Genomic DNA, 27,253 nt, shown 5'->3' with positions numbered 1-27,253 from the left:
TATGCATCATATTTTTTAATGTATGCAATTTTAAATTAAACGTTCAATTATATGTTTATTTTTTTGCTTATCTTTTTATTAATTAAACTTTGAGAAACACTTTATTCTTTAAGTAGAGTGAAATATCTCTTAAAATTTAGTCAATATAAATTCAATAAAAAACAATATGGCAAATTAAGAAAGCCACCCAAAAGGCAAAGTTGATATATTACATGAGGAATCTAGTTTGGAAAGTTTTTTTCTAAAAATTAAAAATATTTCCTTTTAAGTCCTCTCAGTCCTCCTTAAAAATGAAGAAGAAGAAGTATTGGTAAAATATTTTTTAGCTAGTTTTCTGATTCTAGTTTAAACATAATTAAGCAAACTAAATGCCATCTTAGCTAATTATTTACTTAATCCATAGTTAAATAATCTTCACTAAATTTTTAATTTAAAATATTTTAGATGGTCTTCATAATGACAGGAGTCGATTATATGCAAATGCACTCTTTTCCTTTTCATGCAAAACTTCAACACGTTTGGAAAGCAACCACATTTCTATAAATTATTTTTTAATTATTCAATGTCTTTCACATCAAAAATTATATGCCACACATCAACTTCGTCACTTATATAATAGGGATTTATTTTCTAGATTTTATTATTCTACTCATCATTCTAGATATTCTATATGTCTCTTATTCTTTCTCTCAAAAAAAGTTTAGCATTACTTGGCCTCTCAAAATTCTTAATTAAGTTACTTCTTACTTTGTCACTGTTTTTTTTCTACCAATCACTGAAAACCTATTCTCCGTCTTAGAGTGTGAGAAAAACGCTGAAGGTGTTCAAAGCTTAGCTACATTTGAAACTATTGAGTGCTGGAAGGGATGGATGCTAGTCCATTAAATTGTTACCTCATTATTTAATCTCATTTTCGTCATTATAAGTAGCATAGTAGCGTTAACTTTCTTTGAGCCTCGAATGACATCAAAGAACAAAACAGCAAGACAAGTAAATAAATATTATCTATCTAACTATTTATTAAGGTTATATTTTGATGAACTAACTCCTATTTTTTGCATTCTAATTAATATTAACATTATTCAAATAATAATTTTAATTTTATTTTTATAAAAAGGATTCATTAGCAGAAGTTATTTTTATTATTACCAAAGTTGCATGCTAAATTCTATTTAATTTTGTTCCTGAAGGAAATGATTGGTTTTTAGTTCTTCTTTCTTTCACCTTTAGTGCCTGTTTGTACTGGTCTTATAATTTCGAGGAACCATATTATGACAAATTTGTAAATTGACTTGATAAAAATATTAATTTTTTTCTTGAGTAAAAGAGTCTAAATTAACTGAATAAAGAATTTATAAATTAATTTAAACAATCAATTGATTCAATTTTATTTATATTTTGATCTATTTATTTATTTGCAATAATTACTTGTATTACTGACTGAAATAAATACTCTGTTTTAAATAATAGGTTGGAAAATTTTTTAATATAGCTACTACTTATTATCTATGGACAAACGTTATGCTGCTAGTTAGCTTAGTATTTTATGAGACTGAATTTAATGGAGGTTTGATTATTTGGATTTTAGGTCTACCTTTTATATGTTTTATTATGCTCACTTCGAAGAAGAGTAGAATAGATACTCTTATCACAAGTCAAACGAAATTTCGCAGTGGTGAGTAAATACAAGGGCATTTAAGATACGTACTTGAATTAATAGGCACTTAAAAAACAGATAGAAACTCATATATGTTACTAATTGGTTATGTTGAAAAACACAAAGAAGTTTGTCAAGAAGAAGATTGCCCTCTTAAAATTAAAAAAACAAGAAAAGGAAAGCATGCTGATATTGAAATGGATGAAATCATTAAAAATCTTATCAAAGTAATTCTACACAAATAAATTATATATTAAGCTATATTATAAAAAATAATAAATGAAGAAAGTTGTTTATGTAATTTAATTTAATAAAAAAGGAGCTCGGAAGACTTTATCAAAATGGGTTGAGAAAATTTCCTACATGTACAAAGCTGAGGTTGTCTTATGCATTTTTTCTGTTTGAAAGATTAAAAAAGGTAGTTTGATTCTTAATTAATAATTTCGATTGAAAGAGAATGAATGAATTATTTATTTATTTATTTATTTATTTTATATTTTAAAAAGAAAGAAGAAGCCTTAGTCCAATTCAAGCTAAGCATGACAACAAAACCTACATTTGATGAATAATTTATTATTTACAGATATATGGAGTAGATATCCTCAAGCTAGGAAGAAGAAGATGAAGATGAGGAAGAGGAAAATGATGTTGTTAAAAAAATAGAATTCGATTCACACATGTCTTAATGCGAAGAATATATGAAATTAGCAGCTGCCAAACACAAAGAATTTTGGGCAAATCTTCGAGAAGACAATAATATAGCTCTTGGAAGGCTAAATATTTTAGGTTCGGGAATCAGTTAATGTGTTTACAAATCAAAGGAACATTTTAACGGAATGCTTAAAATAAATAATTAGTTGCCATAGCCTTATAAAGTAAAAAATAATTAATGATATTTTTGAAATATAGAAATAATTTGATATATTTGTATAGGTTTTTGGATAATATTTGATTAGAGTACTCAATTAAAGAGAGCAAGGAATTGAATTATTGTAAAAAGGAAGAGAGCTGGCTAAACTATAATAGAAAACATAAAAAATTGATGATATTGAAGACTTGATTAATGATCCTAGGCCTTATTTAGTTACTTATAAAAAATTTCAGTCAAATACATAAATTTAGGCAATAAATCTTCTATTTTCTGTCTTATTTGGATTTTAAAAAGAAGAAATACAGGGAAAAGAATTAAAAGTAATTCTACCAAACTAATTTACCGACATTCATGAAACTCTAATCTAATAAATGAATGATAATATGATTTAAGGGAATTACATTAGTAATTACATTGATAATCCTCAATAAAGATTTGGAAGGCACAGGAGTGGCTACATATTCCCAATTACATATAATGTGAAACCGTTATCAGATGATTATACTAAATTTTATGTAAATATTGAAGCAGATATGTAAACTAGAAGCTAAATAATCATACTTACAAATGAGGATTTTATTGTTACAGATATTTCTAGCTCAGCTATCACATACTTTGACATTAATCTCGCCATGATAAAAAACGACATTAAATTTGGCATTGAAAACATTGTAATTAATTAAAATAATAAAATATTTTTGATATGAAAAAATAAAGCATTTTAATGAAAAATAAAAACAGGACTTGTAATTTTTCTTAATTTCCCAATAAATTTTAGTGAGAGATTTCACTATAACTTGTTTTATTTAAATGAATGATCTACCTTTAAAATTTTTTGCAAAAAATTTACTATTAATAAATAAATCATTACTTAAAACAATTTTTTGATAAAAATATAGATAAGTGATTTCGAAACAGAAAAAGAAGTTTACTTGAAAAAAGGGAAAGAGTTTAATTTCAACAATTAAGCTTTTATGGTGAGTTGCTAAACGCAGCTAGTGCCAATCGAAAATAAAGATGCAATTGATGAGGAACAATATCTAACATATGAAATTCTGGGTTACATTTTTAAAATAGATAAATTAGAAAGAGGAATGATAATAAATTAATAGCAAATACAATAATAGTTTTAACAACCCAGCTTAAATGCACCTTCTAATACATCTTTTTAAAACTTATCAATGCCTTCAAACTTAAATCCAAAAGAAACCTTTAAAGATTATATAAAAGACATTCAAAAAGAGAATCTCAATTCATATAGGGATGCATAGTTTACATACAGAGATGCAATAACTTAAAATACTTACAGAGATACAGTAACTGAAAATACTTACAGAGACACTTATAGAGAAGAAACTACTAAGCTAAAAGATTAAAGCTAAATAAATTATTCTCCTAATTTACCATTAAGTAGCCCTGTGTAAAATATACCAATTATATCTAGTGCAAACAATCTGAGTATGACTAATCTCAGCATGTAAAATCTTTTTTCCTTAGAAGCTTAAAGTAGTAAAAACGCACCCCAATCAACTACAAATAATAATGGACATGTATTCAATCTGAATATATAAAATTTGTAGTTTAATAAAAAAATTACGAATGATAATTCTCCTCTTCCTCTTAGTAGCAATAGAGGCAGTGCTAGAAATGTTTTGATCAAGCAAAAAAACTATAATTCACAGAGTTCATTTCCTATGATAGTTTTAGAATAAAATAATTTAGCAGAAAACGATCTCTCTTCTTCCTCAAACTAAGAGGTCGTCAATAACTGTTAGTAAAAGCAAAATAAATTTTCAAAATTTCTATTTGATTTTTACAAAACGCCAGCTGAAGATGAAACATTTTTCTATGATGAAGATGATTCTACAAATTAGTATTCTATGGTTAAGAAAGAAACCAAAAACTATTCAAAAGACATTAAGACAAAAAGACTTTTCAATAATTAAATTATTAACATTTACGATGGAGACGACAATGTAATTAATTAATAAATATCTAAAACAATTATTGGTATTTAAATACTATTTAATTAAACTTTAATAAAACATATGAGGGAAGATAATGATTATGCCATTTTTTTAGTAAAAAGCATATTAAATAATTTTTATTGAATGTGATAATTAAATATTATTGATTGAATAAATTAATTTTTATTTTGCACTGGATCACTCAATCAATAATAAAAAATTTAGTTTTCAATAAATTTATAATTCTTTTCTTGAAAGCTATTTTATTAAAATATTAATCAATAGTTGCATTTTATTTTTATACTTTTAAAGTGAATTTAATTTAAACTTTGTTTATTTAAATTAACAGGAAAACTAAGAAGAGGAAGACGAAGATAACGAAGATAGTGTTTTTAAAAATGAAAATAATTATTATTAAAGCTAAGAAGAATATGAAGTATTCAATCAGAATAATACATCATAAATCATTTAGAAATCATTAAATTATGATCACAAAGTAACATTTATTTTTTTATTTATTTAATTTTATTCTGTCTTAATAAATAAATTACTATTTTAAAATCAGCATCAATTGATTAGCATTTTTAAATGGGTAAGCTTTATGTGGCTCATGTGTATATTAATAATCAGCATTTTCTAATGCGCTTTGACAATAATAAAACTTAATTAATACTCAGAAGACATGGACATTATGTTTGAATTCTCATAAAGAAACTTTAAAGCTGTATCCATAGTCTCTTAAGCAATAGATTTGGTCTACATAAAGCAGGATCTATATTTCCCAAATTATATCTTTATGGATGAAATCAGATAAAACATGTCTTCAACAATAGTTTCTATATCAAACATTACTACTTCTATAGGAGATAGTTATTTAGATTACTTTGCTGATAACTAATCATCATCTCAAATGAAAATATTTTCATCTTCACTATAAAACAACTTCCGAATTTAAATTGTGGATAATGACTAATTAATTAACTCAGTATTTTCTTTTCTTTACAATTAAGACTTATTATTTTATCAAAAAATATCAATAATCTTTAAGAAGCCAAAAAAATTCTATTTTTTAATTAACTATTATTAATTGTATGTATATAAATAGTTGGTATCACTAGGCGCACTTATAATTTCTTAAGATGATTCTTAAATTAGCTTAGATAATGGATATTTTAATAGTATTATATATAACTACTATCACACAATAGGGGAATTCATTGAATAGTAAAATCAGCAAATTTATGATGTAAATATATATATATATATTCATATTTATGAGAAAATTATCTTAATATAATAATTTAATTAATAGGCAGTTAATAATAGACTAAATTCTCCTTAATATGAATTGATAGCTGCTTTTTTTGTTCTTGGAACTATTGGAATATTGAATATGATACTGTTCATTTATTTTATGATATCACTAAAAGATTAAAGAGAGAATATTCTTTTCTTGTTTTTAGATATTCCAATCAAACATATAAATTTTCTTTATAAAAATTGTGATTCCTTTCTTAAAAAGTACGTCTCAATTCAAGAACTTATTAATCGAAACGAAAATCAAGGTCAGGACAGCTCAGATGATGAAGACTAAGACAGTAAATTTTTTGCTAAATACAACTTATAAACAAAAATAAATAAATAAATAAAAAAATAGGAGATATGAACACAAGAAAATTATATAAAGATGATTAATAAACTACAAACGAAGATGAAAAAGAACTAGAAAAGGAAATAATGAAAAAAAGAATTAAAATTATTAAAAACTATAAAAAACATAAATTCAGAGGGCAGCAATTTATGATCTTAAAGTGCTTTATTGTTTTAGCCTTTTCATTTATCTACTCAATTATTGATCTTGCTGAAGTAATAAAATTGCAATCATAGATTTCTTCCCTTATAGATTAATATTCCTACGACTTAAATATATCATACAAATTCTAAAACTACTTTAACGTGCTAAAAATAACCTTAATTAATCCAAACTACCCAATAGAAAATATTACAGCTCAAAATTATGTAGTTAATCAATATAATAAGCTTCTTGGTAGAAACGGAAAGCTTTAATAAGTAAAAATCTTGATTATTAATTTATTTATTGTTTATTTTTAATAAATATTTATTTGTATTTTACTTTTCTAAATTAATAAATAAAAGTTTAATTTCGATATTCTAAATAACTATGACGATATCGAAAATGCCTATTATAAAGTTTTTTACATGAATGGGTGTAGCTTACTTGATTAAGAAATTCAATCTGAATGTTAAATGTATATAAACAACAGTTTATAAATTGTAATAGTTTATTTACATTCATGAATTTAATTATTTAATATTCTAATTTAAAAGGGGTTGGACAACGCTATCTAATTTTATGCTTCTTACTTTTAATAAACTTTAAATGAGCTCCTAGTTAATAATGCTCAGAGTTCAACCTTATCTAAAGATAAATTCTTTGTAGAAACAAGTAAAATTTAAATAAATAAAAAATATTTCACTTTATTTAATTATAATTAAAGTCTTTAATTGCTTTTTGTTTTAATATCAATTAATGAATTTTATGTTAATAATTTTAAATTAATAAATTAATTAATTGGCAAATTTATTTCTCATAATTTTATTAGCTTTTGTTATCAATGAAATTTTAAAAATAAAATCCTTTTAAAACCAAAAAAATAGATTTTCAATTAAATAAATACTCTAAATGCTCATTAATTAAGGCATTTCCTAGTATCTTTTTTGCCTAAAAAAAAGTGCCCCACCATAATCTAAAAAAAAAAAATTAAAGAAAAAAATGCCTTAATTAATGAGCATTTACAGTATTTTATTTTAAGAATAAATCTAATCAGATTAACAACTCATTTAATATTTGCATAATTTTTTTATTTATCTTTACTTAGAATTTAACTTAAAATATTTTACTTTATCAAATGTTTTTAGATATTTCGTTATAAAAATTTGTTGATCCTTTAATTCAGTACTTTACTTCTGCTGAAAATGACTCCTTAACAGCAAGTATTTAAACGACAAACAACCTCGAAACACTTTTAGTTATACTTTTTAATATATTTTTGATATTAATATTTTTGATATTTTGGCTACCTAAAATATCTGATATGAATGTGGAAGTAAATTAATTAATTGATTTTATAAAAAATTAACCAAAAATTTAATTTATTTGTTAATTTTTAATAGATAAATCGAACAATTTAAATGCTGAATATGATTCCTCTAAAAGTGATGAAAGAAAACAGAAATATAAGGGCATTTATAAAATATTTAATAGATCAAACTCATAAACAATCAGACACTTGAAAGCTGCTAGAAATTATTTATTTATTTAACCAAAATTTTAATTTTCCATATAAATCATATAAATGAAAATAAATAAATAAATAAATTTCAAAAATAGATAAAATAACAAATAAATAAATAGATTATGAATTTTAAATAATAAAATCAAATAAAAGTGATATTAATTTAAATAAGACAAAATAACAAATGTTTGTACATACTTTCTATTCATTATATATTAATTAAATAATAATTTATTGTTTAATTCTTAAATTATTTCTCTTTAGAAAGATATTTTTATTTAACTAACTAGTTTAAATTTTTTAATTAGTAAATTTAATACTAACTCTATCGATTGATTGATTAGCTGTCATAAATATATAAAAGTTGCAATATAACTAGATAAATAAAATGTATTGATAATTAGTAGAAAGTAAATTAAATAATTTTAATGAATTTCGATTGACTTGTTATATTTATTTATTATCATTGAAATAGATTATTTACATCAAGCTAAATTATTGCAAGTAATATAAACAAATTTTCTATTTTAAAGCTTATATTTATAAATACTTAACAAAGTTAAATTTCTAAGATCTATCATCAGATTTAATCTGTTCTGAGATGAAATAAGTTTATAATTATTTATATTCCTCTACCAATTTTATAGTGTCTAATTTGAAGTAAATTTTCCTCTTCCTTAAATGCTCAGATTAGGTATTTTATATTTAAAGTTCAAAAATATATTATTTTTTTTTATTTTAATTAATTCTAAGCATTTGATTTGTTATATTTTTTTATTATCCTTGAAATAAATTATTTACATCAAGCTAAATTATTGCAAGTAATATAAACAAAATATCTATTTTAAAGCTTATATTTATATATACTTAACAAATTTAAATTTCTTTTTAATTTCTTAGAATTTTATATCTTAAAGCTTTAACTACCTTTTTTAATGTATTAAAGTAGGTTAAATGCAACACACTTGTCATTAAATTAATCAACGGATCTATTATCAGATTTAATATGTTGTGAGATGAAATAAGTTTATATTTATTTACATTCCTCTACCAATTTTATAGTGTCTAATTTGAAGTAAATTTTCCTAATTTTAAAATTCTCAGATTACCTATTTTGTATTTAAAGTTCAAAAATCTTTTTTTTTTTAGCTTAATTAATTCTAAGCATCTAATAAATAAACTAATGATTTCTGTCAGAAAAATTAATTTTCTTTTCAAAAATTTAATTTAAATACGAATGATAATATTTAATAATTTATTTTTATGCAATTAATAATTAGAAGAAAATAATAAATTAAAAAAGAGGAAGTAAAATGATTGAAATATAAAAAGACGTTTTTACATTAGATGAAGTAAGTTATTACTTTTTTTTAATTTATTAAAAATTGATTTTAAATTAAATTATAAAAAGTTTATTTTATCTTCAGTGTTGTCTCATATTAATCTTAAGCTTACAATTCAGTAAACTTAGCTTGCCTCTTTTATTTAATTTAAAATATATTTTTTTAGTGTATCTGATAGATATATAATTATAAATAAATAAATAATTGAGAAAAATATCCTTTAGCTGATTATATTTTTTTGATATTTTCTGATAATTAATTAAATTTTACCATAAAGAATTCATGGAATACAAGAGATTCTAAGCTGTGCTAATGCTTTATCATGTTGCCAAAATCTTTAAAATCTAAAAATAATATAATAGTAATAATTAATAATATTTTTTTTGCTTTATCATTCTTTTGTTCCATTCGTTCATTCATTCTTTCATACATTAATACATACATACATATTCTGATAATTATGATTTACATATTTATTTTTATTTAATATAAAAGTAATTGTGGTTTCCGTGATAAAAATTCTATCCTTTTTGCCTCTGCTATAGCAAAATGTCCAAATCTCAAGACTGTATAGATTGATTTCTCGTAAAAAAATTTTCATATTAAAATAACTATTGAAATATTTTTAATTTTTTCATTCATTTTCTTTTTACTAAAAATACCAAAAAAATTTTTTCATTAAAAAAACTTTAGGTTTTTCAATTCTAATTTTCTATGTTTTTGAAATAAAAAAAATTATATTTTTTACTTACCAACTCCTTCCCTCTCACATCTTAATATGATTGATACATTTTTATTTTAATAACTAATGTAAAAAATAAAATAATCAAGAGTTAGCTATGTTTTTTACAATTTAGATTTTGCATTTATTCAATCATTCATAGATTTTATTCTTAAAATCAAAAATATAAAAATTGAATTAAAAGCTTTTCAATTTATTTATTGCTTTGGTTTAATAAAATTTTGGATATTAATTATTTTTTATCTAAAAAGGATTGAATTTCAAAAAGTAAATAAATAAATAAATCTTAATTCCTTTTTTGATTTAATTTTAGTTTAGATTGAATTTTTGTTAAATTTAAAATAAATTTTAATTTAAAAGGAAAAATTTTATTAATGATGAAATTGTATCAGCTGTAGGAACTCATCTTGGAAAAATTATTAATCTCTAGACTTTGAATTTAAATTTCTAGTAAAATTGAAAAAAAAATAGTTTTTCGATACTGAAAAAGATTTAAAAAAAAGAAAGCTAACTATTAAACTAATAATCATTCTCAATAACTTATAAATTTATTTAATTTATCTAATTTTTGCTAAATTTTAAATAAGATTTAATTTATTCTTGTTAGATCTGTTTTTTTATTAAGATTTTTCAAGGTTATATACCCATCTAACCATCCTTAGCTATTTATTTTTACATATTTGACAAATGAAAAGATAAATGTAAATTAAATTTTTATTTAATAGTAAAAATAAAATTACTCTGAAAGGAGTAAATGCATTTTTGTCAATCATATCTAATAGTGCTAGCCTCTAAACTTTAAACATAGATTTTGGGTAAAAATTTTTATTTTTCAATTAAATTTTTATTTGGAATAGTCTTACATATAAGAATTTAATTTAGAAAATTATTTAGCATCTTCAGTTTTTTTAGTTAAATTATTAATAAAATTATTTATTTATTTATGATTTATCTAATCGGATTATTAAGCTCTTATTTAAATTTAATTTTTATTATACAAATAATTTTATATACAAAAGATCAAATTAAATTGTGTTTTCAGGACAAAAGGATTCATTTTCAGGATTAGCAAATTTAGTAAATCTCTAAACTTTAGGACTGCATTTATCGTAAAATTGTTTTATAAATGGTTTTGATAAGATAAGAAAGAAAATAAAAAACAAAAAGCAAGAAAAAAAGAAACCAAGATATTATTGTTTTTTTTATTTTTTTATTACTGTGATAATAAATTGATCTTTTTTAAGAATTATAAACTTTGATATTGCTGGTATAAATTAAAAAATGCTTTGTAAAATAGCGAAAATTAAATTGGAGAAGTAGGAACTATAAATTTATTAGATTCTTTATCACTTTACCCTCATCTTTAAACATTAGATATAAATTTAAAGTAAACAGTTTATTATTAAATTATTTTGATTTATATTGACAAAAAAGAAATATTTAAATAAATCTTGAAATATTTGAATTGAATTTTAAATTAATTAATAATATCATTGCTATTATAGAATGAAAAATTATATATATTGTTTTTAATATAATTATAATAAAAGATAAAATCAAATTAAATTCGAAAAAAAAAGAAACATATTTTCTGTATTATCAAAAATGGCTAAGTTAATTAATTTACATCTAGACTTAAGGTAAATAAATTTTAATATTCAATAATCTCTGCCTGTTTACATTTAAAAAATATTTTTAGACTCATTATCATCAATAAATTATAAAAAATAATAGGTAATTATAAAAAATTAACCTACTATTTTTTATCTGATTTTCTTTTTGATGCTCTAAAATTTTTAAATTGGCATCATAAAATAATACTTAAATTTATTTTATAAAAAAAACAGTCATAACAAAATTTAAGAATAAGGAACATAGGACCTTTTCTCTACCTTAGATCAATGCACTTAACTTTAAACTTTGAACCTTAATTTATCGTAAAAATATAAATTTTATTTCATTTATTACAAAAAGCTAGAATACAAAAGAAAAAATAATATCATTTAACATAAATATGTAAAAAAAAGGGATTCTTTTAAATAAATATTTATATTTAAATATAAATAATATCTGGCCTCAATTATGAATTTTTTTATCACGAGAGAATAAATCAGACTTATGATTATTTTTAATATTAAAATAGTTAAAATGGTCAATTAATTAAATCTTCAAAAGTTTTTTTTTATTCATTAAAACCTCAATCTATTTTTATAAAATAAAAGATCTAATAGCATCACTTTTTATGGAGAGAACGATGAATTTCCTAGTTTAGCAAATCTTAAGAATCTCTAATCATTAGATTTGGATTTATCGTGGTTTATTTATTTATATTTTAGTTTTTTTAATTTCATTTATTTATTTATTTTCAAAATTTAATTCAATTATTACTTTAACTATTCAACTTATTTAATTCTTCTATTAAACAATAACTTAAATTGGTGTTAACTATTTATAGATGAATGAATAAATAAATAAATAATCCATACTTTGTTTTCTTCATCATTTTTTACTTTAAAGGTTTAGCTAATTTATACTTTAATCTAACAGATCAAACAATATTCAAATAAAAGGAGTGCTGGCACAATTCTCTTTTTTGGCAAGTTGCACTCTTCTCTAAACTTTTAAAATCAACTTAAAGTAACAAAAATTAATTATTCTCTATTTTTCTGATATAATTTCAAAGCATTTATGCCTCTCTTGAATTATTATATACAGTCTATTCTCGAATTTAAATTTAAGATATAGATACTCAAATTTAAAAGGAATTTTAATATAAGAGAAGGAATGTCTTTAAAAATTATTTTTTTTATCATCTTAAAATCGAGAATAGACAGTAGTTTATCCTTATTATTTTTGAATTCACAAATTGGTTTATTAGTTAGTAAGTAAGTAAATAAGTTATTCTAGATAAGCTTTTAAAATATTTATATTTTCAAATTTTTTCTAATAAAAATAATTAACTCAAAATCATTTAATAATATTATAAGGTCATGCAAAATTATTGAAATTAAAAAGATACACAGAGACTCTAAGTAAAAGTAAATAAATTAATTACTAAAAATTAATATCAATAAGATTTCACTAATTAATTTTATTAATATTAAACAATTAAAATAAAAAGATTGATGGTTTAAAATAAAATCAATTATTAGACTTCATAAAAAAATAATACTTTAGAAAAATGCTTGAATTTTTCAACACTGGGCCTTACTTTAGAGTAAAATTATACTTTTTTATTTTATTAAAAAAATTATTTCAAAAAAAAAGTAGGAAAGAATATTTTTGTACTTATTTTTTTTAATTTTTTTTCTTTTCATTTTTAAAGTAAAAATATTAAGTTTAAAATTAATAAATTTTATGTCAAGTTAAGTAGATTTTTAATGGCTCTAGGGTTTATTTTTAGAAATATCTCAGTGCAAGAAAATCAAAACATTTATCTTCAATTATGAGTAAAAATATCATTAATTAATTGAGTTTTTATAATTTATCTAAATATATCTTGCAAATTTATAGTTAAATTTAAGCTGTTTATTTTTAAGCTTAAATCATTTATTTAAATTTTAATTAATTAAGTATATTTTATGTCTTTCTTTTTCTTTAATCAATTTATTAAATGAATTTTTATTCTAAAATATTTTTTAATTATTAATTTTTAATTGATTTAAACTCTTAATTAATAAAATAGTTCTTATAATTTAACTAATTAAGAAGTATATTCCTTAGTTTTTATACTTAATTCCAGTTATATCCGATGTTTAGAATTTAGAGTTAGTGATAGGTTAAAGTAAAACTTCTAATCAATTATTTTTATTTTTTCTTTTAATGTTAATTTCTTAAATTTTAAGGATATTGATTGAATTGACAAAATTTTATAAAATTAAACAAAAATACTTTAATTTAAAAAGTAAATTAAAATAGTTATTCATTTATATTATTTAAATTAATTAGTTAATTGTAGTAACTTTTAAGTAAAGTCTTCAAGATTAAAAGATTAGTCAATTTCAAATATAAAAAACATTATAATTTTATAGAATATTGATATTTAAGTCTTATTTGAATAAATATTATTGTTTTTTAAATATATACATTATCTATTTGTCTGTCTATCTATATCTGTTCGTTTTGAAATATTTCTTTTTTTAAACTCAATAAAAAAATAAATTTATATATTGCCATAAAAACTTAATCTGTTTTCTTCTACAATTATTTTTGTTAAAAAAAACAAAGAATACATTTAAAAATCTCTCAGCTTTTAATTTATTTTTCAGATTTTGAGGCAAATCAAAGTTAGTTAGTTAGTTAGTTAGTTAGTTAGTTAGTTAGTTAGTTAGTTAGTTAGTTAGTTAGCATCATAAAATGTATAAGAATACATTGAAGATTTTAAAATTTATCATTTTAATCAATTCAAATAGTTTGAATTGAATCTTCTGTGACTTAAATTAAAAATTAAACTTTAAAAAAAAATTAATTAAAATTTAAAAAAAATCTTGCTTACTTGATTTTGTGCAAAATAAAATGATATAGAAAGAAATATATTTTAATAATTTAGAAGATGTAATTAAATTTTTTCTCTTTTGCAATTTAAAATTTATTTTTTAACATAAAAAAAGTTTTTTAATTCATCTTTAAAAGGACATATCAATCTTTCTATTGAGCTTTAGTAAAAAAATATAAAGAATTTTTTTTATTAATTTAGCAATTTAATTATTTAAAATTAAAAAAAAATAATACCAAATATCAATCATTCATTCATTCATACTAATTATTATTGTTATTTCTTTAAATAGTTATTCTAATATATTTAAAATATTGATTTAATATATATAAAATAAAATAATTATCCCCCATTTTTTAAAGAAACAAAAAAATAAATGATGACCTTGCTATAGAATTAGGTTTAGCTTTATAAAAATGCTCTTAACTCTAAATTTTGAATCTCAACCTCAAGTAAAATAAATAATTTTTAATTTTCTTGCTTATTTGCTTAGTCAGGTTTACTTGTTGGATTTATTTAATTAAGCTCAACTATTTTAAAATTTATATTTTAATTATAATTTGTTATTGGTTGTTTCTAATTTGATTATTTAAAATTTTCTAACAAATAAATATTAGTAAAAATAATATTAGTGATTTAGGCCTTTAGGGTTTAAGTAAATCTCTAATTAACTGCTCGAATCTCTCAAATTTGACAATAGAACTCTAGTAAAATATTTTATATACCTTATTTTATACAATTCAGATAAAATAATTTAACTTATTTACAATACTTTTTATTAAATTTATTTTTAATTTAGAATTATAATTATCCAAAATGTTTATTTAATCAAAATTATTCCTCTTTTTTATATGCACTCTTTAATTCATATATTTATTTTAATATGCTAAATAAAAGTCACAATAAAATTTAATCTTAAGGTGCTAAAGACTTGGGCTAGGCTTTAACAAATTTTATTGACCTTAAAAGTTTGAGTCTCAAGTTAAAGTAAAAATAAAAGTTTAGTTTTTTGTTACTTTTTCAAATAAAAGATTATTTAAATAGAAAAAGCTTAATTAATATGAATGAATATTTCAAGCTAGAATTTCATTGATTTTTTTGTTTATTTCTTTCATTTTGATTTGTTTGTTTTACCACTTTTAAAATCAAATTATATAAAGCTTTTTTCAATTAATATTTTAAACTTGATTATTATAATTCTAAATAATATAATTTATAAAAGTCTTAATTAAATTGATGCATAAGGTATGTCAGATTTAGGTATAAGTTTAGCTAAGTGTAAAAAGCTATCAAATTTAGAAATTTAGATATGGTAAAATATTTTTTTGTTTGTTTATTTATTTAATTAACTAATTTTTACTAAATTTATTTAATGTTATTCATTGATTTTTTATTCAAACCTAATCCATACTTCAAAATATATTAATTAAGTAATTATTAATTATCAAATACCATAAAAGTAACAATTAAATCGGTAACCTAGGCCAGGGTGCATACAATTTAATTTCTGCTTTATCAAATTGCTCTGAACTCTCAAATTTATCCATTTATCTCTAGTACAGTCAATTAATTACCTTTTTTGTTAAAAATTAATTTTATTAAAGTTATAAAAAATACTCAAATTATTATCTTTTCTATTGGATTTATTCTATTATTTTTTTTTAAATTTACTGTGTAACTCAAACTACTTGTTTTAGGATAAATTGATCTGAAAAAACATTTTTCATATTATTTCAAGCTAATAATTAATTTAACTAACTAAAAAAATATTCTTAATTTAAAAAGAAAGAATAAAATTAGTAATAAGGGTGCATAAATGATAGGCATGGCTCTAGGGAAGTGTATTAATATCTCAACTTTAAATCTAGATCTATGGTAAATTTGATTATTTATTTATTTGTTTATTTTTATTAATTTGTTAAAAAAAGAAAAATTTTTAATAAATAATTTCTAAAACTAGTATTGCTTCTTTTTTAAGTTTAATTTACTTATTGATTTAAATAATTAGTTTAATATGTCTTTAACATTTTTAGCTATAAAAAATATTATTTTAAATGAAATAGGAATAATAAAATTGGTAAATAAGGATCATCAGATTTAGTTTCCCTTTTAGAATGCTGCAAAAAACTTTCAACATTAAATCTTAACTTAAAGTACATTTATTAATTTTTAAATTATTTATATTTAGATTTTAAACTTAAAAAAATGAAAAATCATTTTAATTTTTATTGATTAAAATCAAAAATTTTTTAAAATATTAATTTTTTTTTATTAAATTTAAAGTAGAAATTAAATTGACAAAGATGGTGCATAATTTTTAACTACAGCTATATCAAAACTGGTTAATATTTCTAGCTTGAAACTTAGTCTTTTGTAAAACATATTTCAAAATAAAAATAATAAATATATTACTTAATTAGAGAAATTGATTTTATAGTAAAAATTATATCACTCCTCCTAATACAATTAATAAAATTTATTTTTAATTATTTCTATTATTTCTCTTTTTAAATTTATTTTTTAATTTTATTTCAATACCTTCGTTTTTTGATCTAGACCTGTATTAATTCAGTTTTAAGAAGAATTATTTTATTCATTTCTTATTTTTTGAATTTGTTGATTGATATCAGTTTTAATTCTTTATATTTTATTAATATTATATCATTCCTTATTTTTTATTAAATCTATAAATAACATCCTAAAAGTGATAACTAAATTTGTAATCTTGGTGCTTTTGTCTTAGGTTTATCTTTATCCAAATGCAAGAACCTCTAAAATTTGTAACTGGACATTGAGTAAAAATAGTTTACTTATTAAATTTATTAATATAAATATTTTTAATTGCTTTCATTTGTATTTTCTTTATGATTTTTTGAGTGTTTTAATTATCTTTATTTTTAATATTTTATTAAATAAATTTTTAACTTTTTATTTTATTATAATTTATTTAACAACAATGATAAAAACCCTATAAAAGGAATAATTAAATTAGTGGAAAGGGTATAATTGATTTATGCAGTGCATTATCTTAGAGTCCTAATTTATCTACTTTGAAAATTAATTTTGGGTAAATATAAAACACTTATTTTAAATTTTTTATTTATTTAAACACACTTTGTTAATATATTAAGCAAGTTTGATTATTTATTTGTTAATATTTAAAATTCTATAATAGTTATTATGTATTTATTTCTCAATATTTATATCTATCTATCTATCTATCTATCTATTTATTTACTCATTTATTTATTTTTTAGTTCTTTTTTTTTATCAAATATTTTGTTACAAATTTATGAAAAATTAATTCTATCTAATTTTAATTGATATGAAATATTATTTAATAAATGAAAAGGTGGATTTTATTATGGGAAGAATCTAACTTTAAATATATTAGGAAAATTCATAAAATGAAGAGATTAGTTATCTATTAAATAGATTTTTGACAGACCAAAAAAATTACTTAGTTTTTAATTAATTAAAAATGGTTAAAAAATATAAAAGTATAAACTTATTAAAATAAGTCTTTTTTAGTGTGATTTTAGTAGTGATTTTTGTTTTTATTTATTTTGTGAAATTTTCAAATCGTTAATATATTAAATATTAAATAGTTCAGTTTTTAAATTTTTATTTTTAATGGTTATTCAAATGAAAATTATTTTTAGTATTAATTTTTGAAAGTAATCATCATCTTTCTACTTAACTATTTATTTTTCTTTATTATTCTTTTGTGTAAGTAAATTAAATTTATTTTTAAAGCAAAATTAATAATGATATTATTTCTACATAATTAATTAATTCATACAAATATTATTAAAAAAATTTATTATTTAAATTTTAAAATATCAAAAAATGTATTTTATTTAGTGCAGAGTAAATCTAGAAAATAAATAAATAAATATTATATTTCTGTCTACAACATATTTTTAAGCACATTTGAAATTAAAATTTTTTTGATGAATTATTGAGATTTTTATAACTCAAGATATTATTTGATAGGACAAAAGAAAACATTTAATATTATAAAATAAATACATAATGTATACTTTAGATTCAACATATATTTCCATCTATCTATTTATTTATCTATGAATTTTTTTGAATGTAAGTTAACATAAATTTGTATTTAAAAATAAAGATGATATTTAAAATAAAAATATAATAGGAAAAGTGAGGTCTAGCCAGAATTTTAAGGATGGATCAATTTTTATAATTTTTTTAGAAGATTTTTTATATTTATTTATTAATTAATCAATTATCCTTGAAATAAGTTATCTACATGAAGCTAATTATATAATTCAGCCAATTTAAACAAACTACTCATTTCAAAGCTTATTTTTATAAATACCTTAAAAAGTTTAATTTGTTATTTATTATCTAAGTTAATTTTTTAGTATTTTATATCTTAAAGTTTTACCTGCTTTATTTAATGAATTAACATAGGTTAAATGAAATTCATTAGTCATTCATTCTATCAATCAACTGATTTATCCATTTATCTTGAGATTTTTCTGTCCTGAGTGAAATAAGTATATATCTATTTGTATTCCTCTCTATTATTTTATGCTTTTATAGCGTCTATATTAAGTGAATTTTCCTTATTCTAAAATGCTGAAATTTTGATATTGTAATTTAAGTTCAAATTGAAATAATTTATTTATATCAAGCAAGCTACATAATTCAACCAATTTAAACAAACTATCCATTTTAAAGCTTATTTTTATAAATGCATTAAAAAGTTTAATTTGTTATTTATTATCTAAGTTAATTTTTTAGTATTTTATATCTTAAAGTTTTACCTGATTTATTTAATGAATTAACATAGGTTAAATGAAATTCATTTGTCATTCATTCAATCAATCAACTGATCGATCCATCTATCCTGAGTGAAATAAGTTTATTTTTATTTGCATTCTTCTCTCTCTCTATTATTTTATTCTTTTATAGCGTCTATATTAAGTGAATTTTCCTTATCTTAAAATGCTCAAATTGTTTACATTGTAATTTAAATTCAAAAATATCTTTTTTTTTTTTAGTTTAATTAATTCTAATCATAAAATAAATATATTAATAATTTCTGACAAAAGAATTTATTATCTTCTAGATAATTTTATTTAAATACAATTGATAATATTTAAATAATTTATGTGTAATTAATAATTAGAAGAAAACAAAAAATTAAAAAAAAGGTAGAAAAAATGATTAACGAAAAAGAACACTCATTTTCATTAGATGAAGTTATTTATTATTTTCTTTTAATTTATTAAAATTGATTTTAAATTAAATTATAAAAAGTTTATTTTATCTTCAGTGTTATCTCATATTAATCTTAACCTTAAAATTGGGTAAACTAAATAATTAACTAACTTACTTGCCTTACATATTTATTTATATTTAATTTATCATATATATTTTTAGGATATCTGTCTGAAATATATAAATATGATTACAAATAAATTAATGCTAACTATCCTTTAGCTTATTATATTTTTTTGATATTTTTAAAAATCAATTAAATTATTATTAAATTTAACTATAAAGAGATCATGGAATACAAGACATTCTAAGCTGTGCTAATGCTTTATCATGTTGCTATAATCTCTAAAATCTAATTATAAAATCTCGGTAATAATTAACAATAATCTTATTTGCTTTAGCATTCTTTTGTTCCATTCATTCATTCATTCAAACATACATACATACATTTATTCATTCATATTGATAATTATTTCGCTTATACATTTATTTTTATTTAACATAAAAGAATTTAGGGTATGCGTGATAAAAATTCAATCAATTTTGCCTCTGCTATAGCAAAATGTCCAAAACTCAAGACAGCATAGATTGATTTCGAGTAAAAATATTTTCATATTTACATAACTACTGAAATATTTTTTATTTTTTCATTTTCTTTTTATTAAGAAAGGCATAAATTTTTTATTTTTGATTTCAAAAACTTTCTCTTTTCTTAATATGATAAAAAACTCAACATTTTTTATTTTAACTTAAAAAATAAATACAAACTCTAACTCCTTATAAATTAAGGGACGCCAATTTATTTTGGAAGAAAAACACCATTTTGAGGGAAAGTTTTTCATTATAAAAAATTATATTTTTTATTGACATCCTCCCTCACATCTCTTAATACGATTGATATATTTTTATTTAATAACCAATGAAAGACTTAATTAATCAAGAGCTAGTTATGTTTTTACAATTTAATGTCCTGTATATTTAATCATCCTTAGAATTTATTCTTAAAACCAGAATAGAAAAATATAAAAACTGAATTAAATTTTTCAATTTTCTACTTTGGTTTTATAAAACTTTGGATATTATTTATTTATTTATTTTTTAAGTAAATATGATTAAATTTCAAAGATTAAATAAATTTTAATTCCTTTTCTGATTTAATTTTAGCTTATAGCTTACAGTTATTTTAAATTTAATATAAATTTTTATTATATTAGGAGTAAATGTATTAATGATGAAATTGTAGCAGCTATAGGAACTCATCTTGGATAAACTGTTAGTCTTTAGACTTTAAACTTAGATTTCTGGTAAAATAGAAAAACAATTTTTAAATACTGAAAAAGATATTGAAAAAAGAAAACTAATAATAAGCAATTATTTAATAATCATTCTCAATAACTTATAAACTTATTTGTTTACTCATTCCTGCTAAATTTTGAAATTAAAATTTTGATTTATTCTTGTTAGATCTGTTTTTTATTGAGATTTTTCAAGATAGATTATCTATCCATTTATCCTTGTCTATTTTACATATTTGATAAATGAAATTAAAAAATATAAATTAATTTTTTACTTAACAGTAGAAATTAAATTACACTAAAAGGAGCAATAGCGCTTTTGACAGGCTTATCTAATAGCACTAGTCTTTAAAATTTAATCATAAATTTAAGGTAAAAATATTTATTTATCATTTTAATTTATTTTTATATTATTATAGTCTTACAAATATGATTTTAATTTACAAAATTATTTTGCATATTCAATTTTTTTAGTTAAATTATAATTAAAATTATTTATTTGTTTGTTTAATTGGATTGCTTTAGCTCTTTTCAAGAATTATAAACTTACTTCTGTTAAAAAATTAATAGGTATAACAAAATAGAAGAGAGGTTAGTGGGTTTAATTAAAATACCTAAAAGTAATTTGTCATCTTTAAAAATATCTTTCAAGTAAAATCTAATTAATTTTAATTTATGGAAAAAGAAATAAATTTATATTTTTTTTAAAATTTGAAATAATTTTTTATTTTATTTAAAAAGTGATAATTATTCTCGTGGTTTTGGTTGTTTCTAATTATGCAGTTTTTTGTCAAATTTATCAAATCTTAAGTATCTAGAGCTAAATTTAGGGTAAATATGAAAAATTAGTTATTTGTTTGATCAAAATAATGACTAAAAAAAATAAAATTAATTACATTTTAGTTTAAAATTTAATTTTTATCATATAAATAATTTTATATACAAAAGATCCAATTAAATTATGTTTTCAGAACAAAAGGATTTATTTTCAGGGTTAGCTAATTTAGTAAATCTCTAAACTTTAGAGCTGTATTTATAGTAAAATTATTTTTTAAATGGTTTTGAAAAAATAAGAAAGAAAATATAAATACAAAAAACAAGAAAGAAACCAAGATAGATATTTATATTTTTTTTATTATTTTGATTCAAAAAGTAAAGTGATACTTTTTAATCAATTTAAAATTTTAATATTGCTGGTATTTATTAAAAAATACTTTGTTAAATAGCAAAAATTAAATTGGAGAAATAGAAACCATAAATTTATTTGATTCTTTATCACATTGCACTCTTCTTTAAACCTTGAAAGTAGATTTAAGGTAATTAATTAATTAGTTTATTATTAAATTATTATGATTTATCTTTACTACAAAAAATAAATAAATATTTAAATAAATTTCAAAATATATAATTTGAAATAAATAAATTAATTACGTGATAACTAGTAAAAAATTGAATTTTATTGTTTTTTTAAATTATTATTATTATAAAAAGTTAAAACAGTATTAAATTCAAAGAAGAAAGATACATATTTTCTGGATTATCAAAAATGGTTAACTTAAATAATTTAGATCTTGACTTAAGGTAATAAAATCTTAATATTCAATAATGTCTGTTTAGATTTAAAAAGTATATTTTATACTCAACATCATTAACAAATTATAAAAAATAAAGGCTTATTTTTTTATCTGATTCTCTTTTTAATACTCTCAAATTTAATTAAAATTTCACATCATAAAATATAAATCAAATCTTTTTTATAAAACGCAGTCATAACTAAATTTAAGTATAAGGGACATATGACCTCTTCTCTACCTTAGCTCAATGCAATAAACTCTAAACTTTGAAGCTTAATTTAAAGTAAAAATATTAATTTGTAATTATTATAAAAAGCTAGAATACAAAAGAAAAAATAATACCATTAAACATAAAATGTAAAAAGTAAAATAAGGGATCCCTCTATTTTTATTATTTATACTTAATTAAAAATAATGCCTGGTCTCAATTATGACTTTTTTTTAACAGAGGCTAAATTAGATTTATGAATTATTTTTAATACTAAATATATTATAACATTTTCATTAATTAAATATTTAAAAATTTTGATTAAATAGAACCTCAATTATTTATTTTTTATAAAACAAACAAAAGATCTAATAGTATTAGATTTTATGGAGAGAAGGATAAATTTTCTGGCTTAGCAAATCTTAAGAATCTCTTATCATTAGATTTGGATTTATAGTGATTTATTTATTTATTAGTTTTTTAATTTATTGTGTTTAATTTCTAGTTTTAACTCAATTATTAATTAACTATTCAGCTATAATTGTTTGTTTTTTAACTATTTATAAATAAATAATTAATACTCCGTTTTCTTTATACTTTTTTTCTAAACAGATTTAACTAATTTATACTTTAATCTAACAGATCAAACGATATTCAAGTACAAGGAATGATGGCACAATTCTCATTTTTGGCTAGTTGCACTCTTCTATAAACTTTTAAAGTTAACTTAAAGTAAAAACAATTAATTATTTTCTACTTTTCTGATATAATTTCAAAGCAATTATGCCTAGTTTATGTTAATTATTTTTTGAATTCACAAGTTGGTTTATTTATATGTTAATTAGTTAGCTTGTTAGTTATTTCTAAATAAGCTTTTAAAATATTTTTTATTTTCTATCTTTTTCAAATAAAAATCATTAACTATAAATTATATAATAAGTTCATGCCAATATACTGAAAATAAAAAGTTTGGTTACCGTGATTACCGCCCTCAGTAAACGTAAACTAATTTATTTACTATAAAATTATCATCAAGATGATTTCATTAATTTTTTTTATTAATTATATAAATTAAAATAAAAAATTAATGGTTAAAGGTAAAATAAAATCAATGATTAGTATGCTTCTATTATGAGTAACACTTTACCAAAATGCTTGAATCTTTCAACACTAGAACTCTATTTAGAGTAAAATTATATTTATTATTTATTTAATTTATAAAATTATTACAAAAAAAAAAGAAATATTTTATTATTTTTGTTTTATATTTTATATAATTTATTTATTTTTTATTACCTTTACATTATTAAAGTAAAATATTTAGTTAGTTTAAATTTAATAATATTTCAGGTCACCTAATATAGATTTTGAGTGGCTCTAGGGATTATTTTTAGGAGTATCTAAGTGCAAGAAAATCAAAAAATTCATCATCAATTAAGGGTAAAAACATAATTAATTTAGCTTTTATTAATTTAATTTCTTTCATTTATCAAAATAATTTTAGAATAAGCAAATTTATAGTTAAATTTATACTGGCTTGTTTGTTTTAAAACTTAAATCGTTTATTTAAATTTAATTTTGTTAAGTAGATTTTATTTATATCTTTCTTTTTATTTTATGAATTTATTCAACGAATATTTAGTATCCATCCAAAATTTTTGAATCAATTATTTATTAATTTATTTAAATTCATCTTTAACTAAAGTAATAATCATTCTAAGATAAGAAAAGAAGAAATAATTCTCTTAGCTCTCATGCTTAAAAATTGTAGTTATCTCTCATATTTACAATTTAACATTCGTTTTACTTATGGTGATGGTATGTTTGAGTAAAATTTCTTATAAATTATTTTTATTTTTTTTTAAATGTTTTTTCATTAACTTTTAAGGATATTAATTTATTGATTGAACTGACTGAATTTTATAACTTTTAACAAAAAAATTTTAGCTTAAAAAGAACAAAATTTTTAAATTATAATAATTATTAATTTATATTATTTAAATTAATTAATTAATTAGTTCATTATACCCAAAAGTCTTGAAGTTTAAAAGATTAGTCTATCTCGAACTCTATTTTGAAAAAAAAATTTTTTTTTGATAAATAAATATTTATTGTTTGCTTTTTTAATTAATTATTTACATTATCTATATTCGTTTTGATAAATTTGTAAATTGCCATAAAAACATAATTTATTTTTTTCTATAATTTTTATTGCTCAAAAACAAAATACATTTAAAAATCTTAGAGCTTTTTATTTTTTACTTTTGAGATTTTGAGGTAAATGAAAATTTTACTTAGAATGCATCATGATAAATATGTAAGAATACATTGAACATTTTTAAAATTTCAAATTAATTCATTCAAATAGTTTTAATCTGAATCTACTTTGTTGACTGACTGACTGACTTAAATTAATTTTAAATCTTGAAGATAAAAAATTAATTAAATTTTTTTAATCATTTTACTTTCTTGCTTTATTGCTATTGTGCAAAATAAAATGATTTTGAAATAAAAATATTTTAATAATTTAAAAGAAGTAATTAAATTTTTTCACATTTTCAAGCTAAAAATATTTTTTAACAAAAAAAAGTTCCTTAATTCTAGCTCAAAAGAACATATTTATCTTTCTATTATTGAATTTGTGTAATAGATATAAAGAATTTTAAAAAATACTTTTTTTATTAATTTAACTTTTTAATTATTTAAAATTTTTTAAAAATAAGAGCAAATATCAATCATTAATTATAAATATTATTGTTACCCATTTAAATAACCACTTCAACACATGGATATAACCTTCATTATTTTAGTTTGAAATAAACTCATTTTGGCCAAATTAAAAAAAAAAAATTAAATAAGAAATAATCATGCTTTAGAATAAGGTTCAGCTTTGGAAAAATAAATGCTCTTAACTTTAAACTTTAAAACTTGACTTCAAGTAAAATAAATAAATAATCAATTTATTTATTGCCCATACTTGTTTTTTCTTTTTTAAATAAAAAACATTGTTGATAAATACGAAAATTTTTTGTGTTAATTTTTCTATTTGCTTGGTTGCTTTCTTATTTATTTATCAGGTGTTTACATTTTTGGCTTTATTTTATTAAGCTCATCCATTTATTTTTAAATTTCTTTTTCATAAAATCTGTTTTTTATTGTTTCTAATTTGATTATTAAATTTTTTCTAATAAATAAATTTAAATAAATATTAGTAAAAATATAATTGGTAATATTGGTGTTTAAAGTTTAAATGAATCTCTAATTAAATGCTAAAATCTTTCGAATATTTTTGTTTGTTTATCTATCTATCTATCTATCTATCTATCTATCTATCTATCTATCTATCTATCTATCTATCTATCTATCTATCTATCTATCTATCTATCTATCTATCTATCTATCTATCTATCTATCTATTCATTCATTCATTTATTTATTTTGCTCTTTTTCTTTATCATATTTTCTGGTACAAATTTAAAAAAAAATAAAATCTATTTAATTTAAATTGAAATGAAATACTATTTATTATTTAATAAATTAAAAGATGGATAGAAGAATGAGAAGGAAATGGTTTTAAAAAAATTAGAAAAATTCATAAAATGAAGAGATTAGTTATCTACAAAATAGATATTTGACCAAACAAATTTCTTTGCTTTTATTTAATTTATCATGGTTAAATAATATAAAATTATAAATATATAAAAAGAAATATACTTAGTTATTATGATATTTTAGTAATGTATTTTGTTTTTACATTTATTAAATTTTAAAATTCTTAATTTATATTTTATATATTAAAGTGCTCAATTTTTAAATATGCTTTTTTTATTGGCTATCCAAATAAAAATGATTTTAAGTATTAACTATTGAAAGATATTTTTTATTTTTCCATCAATAAATCAAGAAGTTATAATGAAAATAATTAAATAAATTTATTATAGATAATGAATGCAATTCATTTGCAAATATATAATATGAATAAAGAAATATTCTATGAGAAAATTAAATAAATATTTTAGAGAGAAAAACAAAATAATAGTGAATTCCAGTAGGGCTACATATATATATTTTCCCATATATTTTTTAAATAAATAATTAGATAAAATCTCAACAAAATAAAAATGGATTTATAAAAAAGCTCTTTTATAAACCTTGAAGATGTATTTAATAATTATTATGTAATTTTAGATATTTAAAATTTACTTTTTTAATAAAATAGTTTATAAACTCTTCTTTATGTTCTCACTAGATACTTTAAATTGATCTTAGGTATAAATTATTTTTTTTTCTCGTTTATTTTTGTTATTCTTAAAAAAAATAAATATTTAGCTTTTTTCTTTTACGTTTTATTTCAAAATTGTTTGTTATAAAAAAGTATAAATTAAATAGATTCACAAGGCTTAATAAGTTTAGCCTAAGCATTATAAAAATGTATTAGACTTTCTTCTTTGACAATTATATTGTAGTACAAAGATTTTTATTTTTTTAGTATTTATTTAATTTAATGTTTTTTTTTAATTGAAACTATCAA

At 19.5% G+C, this 27,253-nt stretch overlaps 3 protein-coding genes across 3 annotated transcripts; all 3 read left to right on the top strand. All coding sequences in view use genetic code 6, as the record gives it.

The window, feature by feature from the left end:
• Positions 1 to 166: 166 nt before the first annotated feature.
• On the top strand, positions 167 to 7,810 carry TTHERM_01260740 (PAS domain S-box protein; the record flags this gene model as incomplete). The annotated part of the gene is made up of 17 exons (XM_001029882.2): positions 167 to 310; positions 445 to 990; positions 1,118 to 1,282; positions 1,471 to 1,884; positions 1,977 to 2,075; positions 2,164 to 2,532; positions 2,591 to 3,199; positions 3,428 to 4,504; positions 4,845 to 4,991; positions 5,061 to 5,480; positions 5,601 to 5,741; positions 5,808 to 6,093; positions 6,153 to 6,565; positions 6,653 to 6,790; positions 6,845 to 6,962; positions 7,436 to 7,623; positions 7,691 to 7,810. 17 exons carry the CDS (start codon positions 167 to 169, stop codon positions 7,808 to 7,810), a joined length of 5,394 nt encoding a protein of 1,797 aa, XP_001029882.2.
• Positions 7,811 to 10,584: 2,774 nt separating this feature from the next.
• TTHERM_001260714 (kinase domain protein) lies at positions 10,585 to 17,835 on the top strand (the record flags this gene model as incomplete). The annotated part of the gene is made up of 17 exons (XM_012800514.1): positions 10,585 to 10,712; positions 10,917 to 11,006; positions 11,195 to 11,284; positions 11,448 to 11,537; positions 11,745 to 11,834; positions 12,120 to 12,209; positions 12,445 to 12,534; positions 15,010 to 15,099; positions 15,290 to 15,379; positions 15,615 to 15,704; positions 15,853 to 15,948; positions 16,178 to 16,267; positions 16,456 to 16,545; positions 16,676 to 16,765; positions 17,098 to 17,187; positions 17,370 to 17,459; positions 17,745 to 17,835. 17 exons carry the CDS (start codon positions 10,585 to 10,587, stop codon positions 17,833 to 17,835), a joined length of 1,575 nt encoding a protein of 524 aa, XP_012655968.1.
• Positions 17,836 to 19,587: 1,752 nt separating this feature from the next.
• On the top strand, positions 19,588 to 24,819 carry TTHERM_01260710 (hypothetical protein; the record flags this gene model as incomplete). The annotated part of the gene is made up of 19 exons (XM_001029879.3): positions 19,588 to 19,626; positions 19,685 to 19,734; positions 19,931 to 20,014; positions 20,154 to 20,243; positions 20,860 to 20,949; positions 21,223 to 21,312; positions 21,511 to 21,591; positions 21,682 to 21,771; positions 21,889 to 21,978; positions 22,167 to 22,256; positions 22,432 to 22,521; positions 22,708 to 22,797; positions 23,089 to 23,178; positions 23,365 to 23,454; positions 23,663 to 23,722; positions 23,820 to 23,909; positions 24,073 to 24,162; positions 24,428 to 24,550; positions 24,741 to 24,819. The coding sequence occupies 19 exons, from the start codon at positions 19,588 to 19,590 to the stop codon at positions 24,817 to 24,819; spliced, it is 1,596 nt and encodes a 531-aa protein (XP_001029879.3).
• Between the last annotated feature and the right edge of the window lie 2,434 nt (positions 24,820 to 27,253).

The sequence above is a fragment of the Tetrahymena thermophila genome (genome assembly GCF_000189635.1).
Source record: "Tetrahymena thermophila SB210 genomic scaffold scf_8254122, whole genome shotgun sequence".
Classification (NCBI taxonomy): Eukaryota; Ciliophora; class Oligohymenophorea; order Hymenostomatida; family Tetrahymenidae; genus Tetrahymena; species Tetrahymena thermophila.
This window is presented reverse-complemented; position numbering and strand designations above follow the sequence as displayed.